This window comes from Citrus sinensis, chromosome 3 (genome assembly GCF_022201045.2).
Source record: "Citrus sinensis cultivar Valencia sweet orange chromosome 3, DVS_A1.0, whole genome shotgun sequence".
Classification (NCBI taxonomy): Eukaryota; Viridiplantae; Streptophyta; class Magnoliopsida; order Sapindales; family Rutaceae; genus Citrus; species Citrus sinensis.
This window is the reverse complement of record NC_068558.1, coordinates 46,540,198-46,554,766: the sequence shown is the minus strand read 5'-3', so window position 1 is coordinate 46,554,766 and position 14,569 is coordinate 46,540,198. Positions and strand designations below refer to the sequence as shown.

The window sequence follows — 14,569 nt, the reverse complement described above, 5'->3', positions numbered from 1 at the left end:
GGCTTCCTGGGCTCTTAGGATTATAGCCTTGACTAGTTCCTTCGAGTCAGATGTAATTTGCATTATTGAGGGTATGTATTAATGCAGGTTCCCTCTTGAATTCAGTTTTTTGGCGCACTCACCGCCCGTTTTGGCTGTGGAATTTTCTGTGTCTCGTTTCCACTACTCCCGTTGCTTTGAACGAAAGCAATGACACCAACAACGGTACCTACCACAAGGACGAATGAAAACACCGAGACAACTATTCTAGTTAACTATTCTTATATTCTTTCAAATGTCCCACTCCGATGAGAGGTCCTAATTAACTAAAAAAAAAAAAGGATCAGAGCAATTAATGAAGAGACACCTAGCTAGCTAGCTAATAATTAATTAATTAGATAGAGTTTTTCCTCTTTTAATTAAAGAATTAATCAAGTTTTGTTAAACTAATTTTCCTTGATGCCTAATATTAATTGTGTTTTGCATACAGGATTTTATAACATAATCTTTTTGCTAAAATAAAACTGGATCATGTTTCGTATGGAGTACTGAACTTGAGTAGCTACTCATACAAAAAAAGTAAAATTAGTGGATGTGGGCAAAGGTTTAAAAACCAGCAGACCCTAAAATTATTTCTAACATTTGAAGATTTATGGATGGACCTGACTTTCAACTACTTTATAGTAGTGGATGAGTCGGATGTTGGTCAATGTTGTAGCTGGGGGTAAGCATGCGACGTAGAAACAATACACTCTATAATTAGTTCCAAATAGCTTCTTATTCAGTGAAAGTGGTCATTCCTCCCATGTTAAATTTAGAAGCCATGCTTATTAGATAGCTGACATTAATATGCTAGCTAGCCATCCTTTATTAACCAATTATTTAATTTACTTCCACATACTGAAGAAGGTGTTGTGGAGTGTAAACTTGAAGTTTATCTTATTATTTAGGGTAAAATTTAAATTGCCCTTTTATTTTTTAAAATCTTAAGTTATTTCCCAAAATTTATTATCTTTTCGTTAATTTTAATAGTTAAAAAGAGTAATATAATACCTGTACAATTTGAAACAGTTACGAAGAAGTCAAAATTTTTATTTTTTTTTCACTCTTATATTATTGTATATGTATTATTAGATGAAATGATCATTACCCCTTATATTTTTACTTTGGAGGACAAAAATGCGCTTTAACATTAATTTAATTTAACTATTTCAAGCACTAAAATTTTTAAAATCATTAGCTACTGTTCATTCATCTTCATCTAATAAGACTCACAGGTTCTTGTTGTTCATTCATCCTCGTTTAATAAAACCCACTTTCTTTTGCAAACAAATGCAATACAACTTCAATATTCTCTCTCCCAAAATTTTTTGTCAACAAATAATTTCAAATAAACTACCCGTAAATAAAAACTAAAGTAAAATTAAAATCTACCCGAGTTTTACAATAATCCAATTAGTTTGGAAGTCAAAATTCCAGATTTGAATTCTCTGAATAGTTATCAATTACAGTTGCTTATCATGGTTAAGAAAATTCTCAGAACTCAAAGGCAACCAAACCCCACCCATGGCTGCATGCAGCCATAGATACCAAATTAACATATGGCATGTCACACGTGCAACTAATGCAACTAAACCCTTAGCCGCTCAACTAAACCCATGGCTGCCCGTGACAAAGACAACCAAGTCCTTTAGAGCGTAGCCATGCCAACTAATTGAAATCATGAGATGAATTATGAGTATTTCAATTAGGGTTTAGTGTGGTTCTAATTTTAGAGAGAGGAAATTGGGAAGACAATTTTATTTTTTCCAAAATTATGACCTCAAGTCACCTTTATTTGACTGTTTTATTACTTCAAATAGTATTTTTCTAGTGTTGAAATTGTTAGTTATCTAAAACGGTTAAAAAAGAGATGTTTTAATACCGTTTCACCTGTGATGTCGCTCAAGCAGCAAGCACACGGGGGAAGCCCGTGGCCTGTGGGGTTGATATACATATATATACATATATAGTTTTTCCAAATTTGTTCATCATGAATAATTTATGCCGACCAAAAGCCAATGTGGTCGACGAGCAGACACACGCATCTTCGCATACACACAACTACTTTCAACTTTAATCTTCGATCACCCACTAGAAATTAAACACTTGTCCGAGAAAGCGTTCACACCTAAATTTTTTTTCAAAATTTCAAAATTTATTCAAAAAATTTAAAGTCCAAACTAAATCATGAGGCATTTCACAACCCGAAAGAAATAATAGAAATATGCAGGGCGATGAAGCCAGGGTTTTGCTAGGCTTCCCCCCAAATTCTCGCCCCAACGCTTCTCAGGTACTTTTATTTATTTATTTATTTTCGTTCTTTCAATTTTGATATGATCATTGATCTTCTTTGTATTTTATAGAAACCGAGAACATTAGGGTTTACGTTCTAAGTCTGATTGGTCATTACGACCAATGAATCAATTGGACTCACTCTACTATCAGTTTTGATTAGACTTGTTGACCTTGAGTCGAATGGACTGGTTTCCTGGACTTTGATATGGTTATGACCGAGCCAGCTTTTTGGTGTTGTGGTAGGTTAAAGCAGCCTATAAAAGGAAAGTATGGGAGTGTCATCCCGATCTCTTTCCAGTTGGGAGAAAGACTGATGCTGAGTCTAAGTTCAAATTGGTATGTGGCTAGTTGCTTAAACTGTTTTGAAAGCATTATGTTACAAGATTTAAGATATAATCTTGCTCCATTATAGTTCAACTAAGGGTCTGATTTGGCTTCTTAACTGTAGTTTGTTTTCGTATTTTCAAGCTGTGCATTAATTTGTTCTGAATATCATCTATATTATATGTTTACTTATCTAACGCCGGAGGGAGTCTGACTCTGATATATGTATTTGCTGCAGATTTCAGAAGCTTACACTTATCTGCTGTCTGGTAATTTTCATCTCTTCACATTTTTGTGAATATTAATAGAAGTAATCCAGAAAATCATGGTTTGCAAACTCACCAGTGGACTTCTAGTGTTGCTGGATAATCATTCATGCCTGATTAGAATTGCTGTCTGGATCTTCAAAGTAGTGAATTTATGATGCTACATGCATTCTATGTTGAAATGACCTTGAATGTTTTGTATATGCTATGCTTTTGAGCTGTCTGTTTCTTGACTAATGTCCTGTTCTCAAGTTATCAACTTACCTGTTATTGTAGTTTTGGTAATTAGATCCTGCTTCATTTGATTCTTCCGAGGAATACATACAAGGCAGTTCCGTCTTTGTGGGGGCATGTGACAAGTGATTTGCACTTTGCAAAAGGTTTCCTGTGTTTCAAAACAGGCAAGTTAGTGTACATCTGAAAGTTCTTGAGTCCCTTTCATCTGCTTGAATTCTGCCACTGTCATTTTTTACGCTTGTGAATCTAGGAAAAATTAGTGGAAAGCATTTGATCACTTTTACCTGTGACAAGTTGAGATGTGGTCACTCAATTAGTCAGAATTCGTGCAGTTCTGATGGTCTTCATTTTGGGAAAGTTTTCTTTGATAAATAATGCAGTTCTTGTATACTTATGTGAGTGTTCCTTAATAAATATTTCGAAGATTTCAATCAAGTGGGAGACTCTTTTGGTCTGATCACGACTGGAATTCATGTAAAGAGATAATAGTCGAAGCTTTAGTGATTGTACTATGAGATAATGTTGTCCTAGTGAATATCAGTTTGTGTCTCTGTGTGTGTGTGCGCATTCTTTATTTTTATTTTTATTTTTTTTAATAAGGGAAACAAGACTTGTATTTATGTTAATAACGGTATGGGATGTAAAAATAGCGTACATTGAATGCTTTAAATTGACAGATGTTTCGAAACCAACATTGTTTGGCATGTCTGATAAATATAACACGAAATGCCATGTCAAGAATTTTTCTTTTTCATTTACATCCATGTGCTGAAAGCGTATGACGTCTCTTGAAACTTGAATACTCTTTTCTATTTTTCTATTTTTTACACTTTAAAAAAAAATCTATTTCTACGTTTACTTAATTTAATTTTTCTTTCAATCATATAACAGCCAAATAAATAAAGTTTCTGTTGCAAGCTGCTTGTTATATGATTGAAGGATGGCCCCACTTCGATCTACAGGATATGTTGACCCTGGATGGGAACATGGCATTGCCCAAGACGAAAGGAAAAAGAAGGTTAAATGCAACTACTGCGGGAAAATAGTTAGTGGTGGAATATTCAGATTGAAGCAGCATCTAGCCCGAATGTCTGGGGAAGTTACTCACTGTGAGAAGGTTCCAGATGATGTATGCTTGAATATGAGAAAAAACCTGGAAGGATGTCGGTCTGGTCGGAAACGAAGTCAATCTGAAAATGAACAGGCTTCTTTAAGTTTCCACTCTAGTGACTATAATGACACAGAAGATGCACTTACAGGTTATAAGCACAGAGGCAAGAAAGTGATGAGTGATAAGAACTTGGTCATAAGATTTGCTCCTCTTCGATCATTAGGATACATGGACCCTGGATGGGAACATTGTGTTGCCCAAGACGAAAAGAAGAAAAGGGTAAAATGCAATTATTGTGAAAAAATTATTAGTGGTGGCATAAATCGTTTTAAACAACATCTGGCAAGGATCCCTGGAGAAGTTGCATATTGTGATAAGGCACCTGAGGATGTGTATCTCAAAATCAAGGAGAACATGAAATGGCACCGCACTGGCAGAAGGCATCGGAAACCAGATACCAAGGAGATATCTGCCTTCTACATGCAGTCAGATAATGAGGATGAAGAGGAAGAGGATGACAATAGGTTTTTGCAATGTGTAACCAAGGACATAGTGGCTATTGATGATAAAGTTTCAGATACTGAGGTCAGATATAATGTCAAGGGTAGATCCCCTAGTAGCAGTGGCAATGGCACTGAACCACCTGTGAGAAGATCAAGACTGGATTCTGTGTTCCTGAAGTCACTCAAAAGCCAGACATCACCCTACTCTGGGCATGTGAAGGCAAAGACGGGTATTGAGAAGAAAATCCGCAAGGAGGTGATATCAGCTATCTGCAAGTTCTTTTATCATGCTGGAATTCCTTCAAATGCTGCAAACTCCCCATATTTCCACAACATGCTAGAGCTAGTTGGTCAATATGGCCAAGGTTTACAAGGACCTTCAAGTAGATTAATATCTGGTCGATTCCTCCAGGATGAAATTGCTACAATTAAAGAGAACTTAGCAGAAGTTAAGGCTTCTTGGTCCATTACTGGTTGTTCAGTTATGGCTGATTGTTGGAATGATGTGCAGGGTAGGACATTAATAAACTTTTTGGTCTCTTGCCCTCGTGGTCTATATTTTATATCTTCTATGGACGCCACTGATTCAATAGAAGATGCTGCTAACATCTTCAAGTTGTTGGACAAAGTGGTAGAAGAGATTGGGGAGGAGAATGTCGTCCAGGTAGTTGAAGTTTTCAATTTTATCTATCCACAATTCAACTTTTTAGTCTACTTAACTAGCCACTTTTTAATCTGATATCTTCAAACTTCTATCACAGGTAATTACTAAGAATACTGCTAGTTTCAAGGCTGCTGGGAAAATGCTTGAAGAGAAACGAAGAAATCTATTTTGGACGCCATGTGCTGTTGATTGCATTGACCGAATGCTTGATGATATCCTGAACATAAAGTGGGTAGGAGAATGCCTAGATAAAGCAAAAAAACTTACCAGATTCATTTATAATAGTACATGGTTGTTGAATGTTATGAAGAAAGAATTCACAAAGGGACAGGAACTTCTTAGGCCCGCTACAACAAAGTTTGCCACTAGTTTTAACACTTTACAGAGTTTGTTAGACCAAAGGATTGGTCTTAAGAGATTGTTCCAATCAAACAAATGGCTTTCTTCCCGCTTTTCCAAGTCTGATGAAGGTAAAGAAATGGAGAAAATTGTCTTAAATTTAACGTTTTGGAAGAAGATGCAGTATGTGAAGAAATCTTTAGGACCGATTGTGCAAGTTCTCCAAAAGATAGATAGTACTGAAAGCCGGTCAATTTCATTTTTATATAATGACATGTATAGAGCTAAGCTTGCCATTAAGGCAATTCATGGTGATGATGCACGAAAATACGGACCATTCTGGAGTGTGATTGACAGCCAGTGGAACTCATTGTTCCATCATCCTCTTCACGTGGCAGCTTACTTCCTCAACCCATCCTATCGCTATCGTCCTGATTTTATTATGGTATGAAAATGTTGAAATAACGGCTTTCTAATGATCTTTCTTACCCTGCACCCTCTTTCTCTAATCTTAATTTTCAACTATTTAACTGTAGCATCCTGAGATAATTCGTGGTCTAAATGAATGTATTGTTCGTCTGGAAGTGGATAATGGGAAGAGGATATCTGCATCCATGCAGGTTTTTTATTTATATTTTGGTAGTTTTTGTTTTCCTTTGATATGGTATTTAATGTGTGATGCTAGAGCAATTTGGTTACTTGATGTCTCAAGGTGAAAATGTTCCATGAGCATCAATAGATTGCCATAGAATCAACTAAAAGAAGTCTCTCGATATCTTGATGATGATTGGCCATTATTTTACCAGATACCTGATTTTGTGTCAGCTAGAGCTGATTTTGGAACTGATTTGGCTATAAGTACTAGAAGCGAGCTTGATCCAGGTGATTCAATGGGGACTCCATGAACTTATTTATTGAAAAATTTGTTAAAGGCAGTACACCAAATTCATGATGATATAAATGTGGACTGTTTATTATTATCTTATTAGCTGCATGGTGGCAACAACATGGGATAAGTTGCTTGGAGCTACAGCGAATTGCCATACGCATACTAAGCCAGACATGTTCGTCTGTTGGGTGTGAACATACTTGGAGTACTTACGATCAAGTTCACAGCAGAAGGCGTAACTGTCTGTCTCGGAAGAGATGGAATGACCTTACTTATGTTCACTACAACTTGAGACTTAGAGAGTGCCAACTGGGAAGAAAATCTGACGATGCGATATCTTTTGACAATGCCATGTTGGAAAGCATATTGGATGACTGGCTGGTGGAGTCAGAGAGACAGACCATACAAGAAGATGAGGTATATTACATGATTGCATGCTACATTTTTTTCTTTTATGGGGGATTGGCCACAAATTATCCTGCTTGTATTTTTGCATGGGTTCTCCTTGGAATGATTGCGATGTTGAGTGGAATTTCTTGTTTCTTTCCCCTTTTATAGGAGATCCTCTATAATGGGATGGAACCATTTTATGGAGATGAAATAGATGAGAATGAAAATGAAGAAAGGAGATCTGCCGAAATGGTTGCATTGGCTGGTTTGGTTGAACCTTTGGAGGTTAATCCTGCTGCTGGAGGTGTTACCACCGATGATGATGGTCTTGATTTTCTTGATGATGATTTGACAGATTAGTTGATTGAGAGGGGTCATCATAGTTGAAGTAAGCAGTGAGATAAGATTCTGACAGTAAATAATTGTTAGTGGAAAGTTATTTGATGTTGTCAATTTCTTGTTCTTATCTTGTAATCTGTTGTGCAATGTCTCATAGTAAGGTGCTATTTGTATACTGTCTATTGACCTTGAGCTATATGTTTCAATTTCTGATTTTCCTTAGATATTCGTATCATGTCATCAGAGGATCAGCATATTCTGCCAATAGTCTTAAAGTTGATCCTATCTTGCCCATACTTCCTGTTTGTACTTTGAACTTTGGATCAACTGAGTTGTCCCTGTTAGTTTGCTGCTGCAAGTTTACTTGTTATCTTTTATATCAATAGAAAAATGGTTTCACTTGGTGTTGTACAGTAACCACTCTCATCCTGTGACATTTATATTGTTCTTTGTTTGAAATGTATGGTAATTTCTTGTCTTAGCTTTACGAGTTATTGATTTTGTAGGCGAGTTATGGTTGCCAAGGACAATACAGCCTGCAATGCGTACATATGTATGCCTATTTACAAATCTGAAAGAGAGAGAAGTATCTTGGTTGGAGTCAGTTATTGGTTGTCCAACCTACTATCCAAGTCCATCCCGATTGAGTTTGCAAACCATGATTGGAAACTCTGATTGGTTATAAGATGTTAGAATGCTAATATTTTGTTGACATCCTTGTTTTCTCAATCTTCACAGGTGCAAAAAGAAATGGTCCAGCCTCAGGTGACTTCTTTAATGAAATTCTTTTGAAATGCTTATTCTTCTGGCTATATTTTTTCTGTCTTGTTCTGCCTGTAGATGTAATATTATTTCTTGGTTAGCTACAAGCGTTCGAGTTGTCAGAACTGGAGTACCAATGGCAAGTGGTGGAAGAAGAAACCATCCTTTGATTGGAATTCCCTTCCTTTTTATTATCTTGGGCACTGTTGGACTCGGGGGATTCAATGCTGCCAGGTGATTAGCAGTATCAATCTAGATGATGATGATCTTTTGTTTTGCGTAATCGCGTTAGAGGATTGAACTGGTGATAAATTATCTTTTTATTGTTTCTTCTCAGGGCTTATAAAAAGCAAAAAGAGGCATATCCTTCTCACAATCCATTCCTTCCTTGATCTGAGACTGAGAAGGTTTCAGTCAATAAATTCTCTTTTCCATGCAAAAGGAAAAGGCCAGGTTAAATCGGTGCTTGATCTGAGACTGAGAACAGTCAATAACAACTTCAGATTGTACCTGTGATACAGTATATTTTTGCAGTATGACGTGGGTTTGTTATCGTCCAAATTGTTATTATACCTTTATATGGTTCTTAGATGTTAGTAAATACATGTAATTTTCTGAATCTCTCTTTTCTAATGTCTGTCCCCGGAATATTTCTGGTTATCGTGATTTCAATAAGGTTACTTGGGGCAGTAGTAAGTGTCTTGTCCCAATCATCGGCCCTAACAGTGCTTTTATGTAATATAGAATACCGGTTGTTTTATTTTATTTTTTTGATGGCAAGCCAAAAAAGAAAAAAAAAAAAAAGAAAGAAAGAAAAGGTTCGTTTATGTCCCACTAATATCATGTACTAATTAACATGCTCATGCTTTGGGGTGAAATCTAAGCATAAACCCAGTATCCATTGACGTGGTTGAGAGGTAGTGTGGACAGTTTCCTCTAATTTCCAGCCGAAGTTAGCATCGCTATAAATAATTGATTTTGAACAAACGACGCTTCCTACTATTTCATCACCAGAAGAATGGCACATCTTCTGTAGTATTGACGTTATAACTCTTCTACTCGAGGGTTTTGATGTTTCATGAAGTATCAGCCGATAGATTACATGCTTTACCAAAATGGATGAGAAGTGATACAATCATACAAATACGAAGAAGAGAAACCGCCAGCCCCTCCCCCATCGTATTGACTATTGAATTAATAATAATGCATAGAACTCAAACGTTAAATCACTAACAGAGCTGAAATAATAAGATAAAGTAATCTCATTTAGAGAAGCATACCATATTAGATTTATATAATACAGTGACCCAGCCATAATCTTTTAATCCATAGCTACAAATTTAAGAATACAAGCATTCCCAAAGTTGAAAAACCATCCAAGTTTACGCGATAAATATGTTCTATCATCATAGTAGATATGGACCCGACGACCTAGAAATCAAATGTGCTTTCAATGTCACCAACAGGACATTTCCTGATAATCATCCCTCAACATACTTCAATACATCTCACCAACAGGTTATACATTCTTAGAACTGGTTTCCAACACGTGTACTTCCAAGAGATTCATTTTCGTCGATATTGTCATCTGCTTCAATCTCTTTTCTCTGTTAACTTAGCACCCCAAACATCACATATGCTGTTGAATGCCTCATTGCATTACTAACTGACCAATTACAAGTCCACATAACCTGTTAAGTCCATCTTGAGCAAGACTTGTCTCATTTTCCGCATGGACTGGGCTAATAACACATCCGCATAACATAATAATTCCAGCAACACAGCAGATTATGTGGACTGTCTGCAGTAACAGCAACTACATAGTTTGCTTATAAACCTAAGAATTCAAATTAAAGATCTCCGTTATTTCCTAGCAGTGCCATTCTAAGCACAAGCTATTGTGCAAAGATAAAAGGCTTTCGCTTAGTCCAAAGATGGATGGCTGTAGTAGAAAGTCCTCATAATCCAGCTACTCACAACTTTTGCAGCGTAGATCTAAGTCCAGAGCGCAATTTACTACAGCAACTCTGTCCCTGAAGAATTTCAAATTCCTGTTAATAGCCAATCATACATGTGTGTAGCTTTCCTTCCCCCAGCATACATCCATCAGAGATTCCCAGGAAATAGGAGTAGAAAAGAAAAAAGGAGTCGATACCTACTTGTTCCATGATCTGCAAGAACCGTTTACCGTAACTTTTAAGACACTCAAGACAGCAGCTAAGTGGCCCTAACATTTTTTATAATTTACTTAGCAGCTACAACCATTTAGAGCCAGTTCTGGTACCAAAACTGATTTTTAATTTGATCCAGAATCAATTTCAGAACCACTATCACTTTTGTACTCTGCAAGGGTAATAGTTACTGGTTGCCATCCTGACTGATGGTGAATAATCCATTTCTTGGGAGTGATTACCATATTCAAGATCTTAAGAATTTCACCAAGTGCAAGCTCTGGCAAGCATGAATTTTTAAGAATCAAAGCTGCTTCATACCTGTTAAGCGCACAAAATTACACTTCCAAAATTGTTTTGCCAGCAAAATTACAACTATAGGAAAACTAGTGTTATTAGACAAACTTACCTGCATTGAGAGGCCATTATTGCTGATCTTCCAGATGAGGAAGTTAGAAACTTTTGTATGCGATCCCATACCTCTTTTGGGTACTGATTAGGATTACCATATAAGTTCTCGCAATTCCATAGTTTCTCATTTTTTGGAACATACAACGGCAATGCACCGAGACTTCGCTTTATAACCATATGTTGCTCAATTGCACAATTCAATGCTTTTCTTACGTCCGTATTGCGGTGTTTAGGTTCTCCATAACGTATGCAATCAGTTATGTTTGCTTCACTCGGCACAACTCTCTCAATTTTCAGGGTGTTTAAAGCAAGTAAGATAACCCCAATAAGGCCTTGTACATATTCAGAAGGAGTCAAGCGTCCCTGAGTCCCCCAGCCGCCATTACTAGAAGCAGGAAAAGTTGTTGAGGACGATGATGAGGGTGGACCTTCTGGACCACGGGAATGCCTACTGTTTAGAGAATCACGGTTACTTGCTTGGCCACCAGGCATGGCATGGCCTTTTTGTGGTACATTTAGGCTAGCTGGATTTGGGGACTCAAAATAGCTTGATTTGAGTTCTTCTCCACTTTGAGGATGGAAATTAGGACAATTTTGAGCATAGTTCGGATACTCAGACATATTTAGCTTACCAATATCAGGCAAATTTGCAGGTGGGGCTGGAGGGAATCTAGGGCCATTGGAGCTGGGAGGGATGGGACGAAAACCATGGTTTTGAGAATTATGAGGTAGAAAATTATCCTGAGGAAAATTTGGTTGCATAGGGAAGTTATTTGGCCTCAAAAGATGCTGATTCCGAAAATTTCCGGAGAAATTATTTCCATTGCCCCCTGAAAGATCGGTATGGCAAGGGAAGAAATTAGGATTGGACCTGGGCTCACCAGTGCCACCAAAGAACTCATGTGGGGCTTTCTTAAACTGCTTTTGTTGTGAATGTTCAAACTGGTAAGAATAATCATTGTTCTTACTTTCTTGCATTGGAACTGGTGCACTTGCAACTCTGGATATGCTAGGCTGATTTGTGGGCTTCTTTGTGTACTTCCCTTTTAATTTTGTATCACTAACTCTTCCAGTATTTGAGTTTCCCATTGGTTGGCTTACTTGAACAGGTTCATCTTCAGGGTTAAAGGTACCAAAATCATTAGTATGAAGCAGAGATTCACCACTAGCAAGTGGGGGTCCTCCAGCTACAAGGCTTGTCCAAAGCCATACACTCTTAGCTGCTGCAACAAGTGGTGCCGATGCCTTGTGTGGCTGTGCCAAAAGAATATTATACCTCCTCATTCGCAATTGATGGAGAGCATTAGAAAAATCTCTATCTCCGGAAATCAGCAGATAATTCGAGGGAGCAGGGTTGTCCACTGCCCAAAATAGCATGTCAACTAAAATCTTCTTGTCACTTGCATCTTTAACACCTATATTTTTTTCCGTTCTTTAACACGTAAGTTAACACCATACAACACAAACTAAAAAATTCAAAAAAACAAAACTTTGAATCGATTAATTCTAAAACAAAATCAAATATCAGGGATCAATCAATCAACAAATAAAACCGATCTTTTTTGGTATGAAATTCTACCGTCAAAGTGAAGATTCATCATCGAAGTCATATTCATAAAAGAATAAATAAATAAATTCTCAACACAAAAAAAGGGTGAAAAATGATATACCAGCAGGGACGTGATTGAGAGCAATGCCAGTACTGGAGAGCGCGTGCTGCACAGACGCGGGGATCCGATTGGTGTCGCCGTAGGCGGAGATAGAGACGGGACCACAGTAGTTCATCTTGACCAGGGCGGAGCTGATGTTCTGCGCTATCGTGTGAGGATCACAGTTCTTCGGCACCTGGCAGTTCTCTATGTCCCACCACACCGACGTCTTCGCAGTCACGTACTGTCGCTCCGCAGTAGACGCCATGGGCGCAGACACGGAGGCGGTCACGGTTCCGGTCACATCTCCTCCCATCTGTTGCGGCGCACGATAGCGTTCTGACAGGCGTAGGTTAGCATGAACCTTTCGGCCTTTTTCTTTTTTGCTTTGTTTTGGACTTCACATGTAACTTCTAGGGCAAGTACTTAAGAAAAGCGCGTTCAGACGGTCGAACGGTAATTTAAAGAGAGAACTTTTGTGCTGACTTACGATTTTGCCCCTGAATGTTAAAAAAAAAGAAAAAAAAAAAAGAAGATCCTTCGTCGGATAATTGGGCTCCGTTTGACTGAGTGTTACAGCTAATGCGGCACTGGCAATGATATCATCATGGAGCAGTTGTGAGTGATTTTACAGGCACATCCAAGCTGAAGAAAAATGAAAAAAAAATTTCAACTTAGCGTCCTGACAAGGGCAATTAAGATGAATTTTCCTTCTTCTTTTTTTTTTTTTTTTGATTGAGGTGATCACGGTGCTAATTGTTGACTTTTACCGCAACTGACATGTATTACGCAACTGGGAGAATGCTACGGTACAGGTTATGTTACTTACACATCCAATGGGATGATTGCACGTGTCCTGCAGGAGAGAGATAGAGCATGCATTTGGTTTCAAAGCCCTTTAGTAAAGGTAGGTCTGTAAGTTACAGATTCCTACGCAACTTACTCGCATCCGTGTATTTAAAATGTTATGAAGTATGTTTGATAGCAGTCATAATCTTTTAGATTTCATTTTGAATGAACGTTGACTCCCAAGTCCTCCCGATTTCTTATGAGTGGTAATCATCCCTTTATTGGGTCAAGCTCTTTGGTTTCAACAATTATGTTATGGACAACTTTCTTACGATTTACGAAAGTCTTCAATTTGCATTTTTAAGGGATAAAAAAAAATAATAAAAAAAAAAAAGAAAAAAGAGAAAACATAATTCGTAATTAGAATTTGAAGGTCGAAAGTCTATTTTATTTATAAAAAAAAGAAAAAATTATTTGTTTGATGTCTACCTTTTAATTTAGAACATTATGATCTTCATGCCTGATCAATTTAAAGGTTTTCTCATATATTTCACGTATAATATGTATGATGGACTAAGGCAGCGTTTACTTTTTGGATTGGATTGGGAATCTTAGGGAGTGGGAATCCTAGGATTGGGAGTGTGGAGTAGGAGTGGGAGTAGGTTGTTTACTTACACTGGAATGGAAGCATGGAATGGAGATCAAAATCTAATTTATGTGTTTACTTTGTCTTGGATTGGGAGTAAATAGTTTCAAATTACAATTTTACCCTTATTTAAAGAATTATAATTTTTAATTACAAAACTAATAAAAAATATATTTAATGAATAATATTTATTTTATTATATTTGTAAATTTATTATAATTATTAATATTCTTAATTATGAACAATAAATTATTAATTGTAATTTTAATATAAAATAAAATGTTATTTTATTTTATTTAATATAATTATATTAAATTTATTATTATATAAAATAATAATATAATATTATTTAGTACAAAATTAATATTTTCTTAGAATAAAGTATTTATTATTATTATTAAATAAATATAGTACTATTATTTTTAAAATAAATATAATAATATTATATTTATTAATTTTCTATTAATATAATAATATTATTTTAAAATAATTTTAACTTAGAATCAATGTAAATTATTATTTAGTTAAATATAATATTATTTATTTTATTTTATTAATTATAAAACATAAAATAAAAAAAGGGTAGAAATGGGAGAGGTGGGAGTGGATTCCCACTCCCACTCCCCACTCCAAAAATGAGTGGAGCCCACAAAGTGGAACTCCCAATCCCTCTCCATTTTAAGTAAGTAAACGCTGGAGTGGGAGGAATCCACACTCCTCACTCCCACTCCAGCAAGTAAACACAACATAATTGTGATTATGT

At 36.5% G+C, this 14,569-nt stretch overlaps 2 protein-coding genes across 14 annotated transcripts; one reads left to right on the top strand and one right to left on the bottom strand.

The window, feature by feature from the left end:
* The first annotated feature begins 1,938 nt into the window (after positions 1-1,938).
* LOC102624472 (hypothetical protein) lies at positions 1,939-8,905 on the top strand. 12 transcript variants are annotated; one of them, XR_003062465.2, is made up of 11 exons: positions 2,000-2,311; positions 2,879-2,909; positions 3,183-3,307; positions 4,035-5,421; positions 5,519-6,205; positions 6,297-6,380; positions 6,567-6,642; positions 6,750-7,066; positions 7,208-7,427; positions 8,117-8,143; positions 8,242-8,375. XR_003062465.2 is itself a non-coding variant. In XM_052437329.1 (9 exons), the coding sequence occupies exons 4-9, from the start codon at positions 4,084-4,086 to the stop codon at positions 7,397-7,399; spliced, it is 2,694 nt and encodes an 897-aa protein (XP_052293289.1). In that variant the 5' UTR covers positions 2,001-2,311; positions 2,879-2,909; positions 3,183-3,307; positions 4,035-4,083; the 3' UTR covers positions 7,400-7,791. The 12 variants fall into 12 exon arrangements, 5 of the variants coding, with proteins under 5 accessions (XP_024948831.1, XP_024948832.1, XP_024948830.1 ...); XR_008053199.1 differs by having other exon boundaries at positions 2,001-2,311; positions 3,196-3,307; positions 7,885-8,143; XR_008053201.1 differs by having other exon boundaries at positions 2,001-2,311; positions 4,106-5,421; positions 7,885-8,143.
* Positions 8,906-9,379: 474 nt separating this feature from the next.
* On the bottom strand, positions 9,380-12,892 carry LOC102623994 (hypothetical protein). Of its 2 annotated transcripts, none has more exons than XM_006492337.4 (3): positions 12,393-12,892; positions 10,721-12,083; positions 9,380-10,632 (listed from the first exon to the last, which is right to left on the bottom strand). In XM_006492337.4, the coding sequence occupies exons 1-3, from the start codon at positions 12,685-12,687 to the stop codon at positions 10,437-10,439; spliced, it is 1,854 nt and encodes a 617-aa protein (XP_006492400.1). In that variant the 5' UTR covers positions 12,688-12,892; the 3' UTR covers positions 9,380-10,436. The 2 variants fall into 2 exon arrangements, with proteins under 2 accessions (XP_006492400.1, XP_006492399.1); XM_006492336.4 differs by having other exon boundaries at positions 10,721-12,137; positions 12,393-12,886.
* Between the last annotated feature and the right edge of the window lie 1,677 nt (positions 12,893-14,569).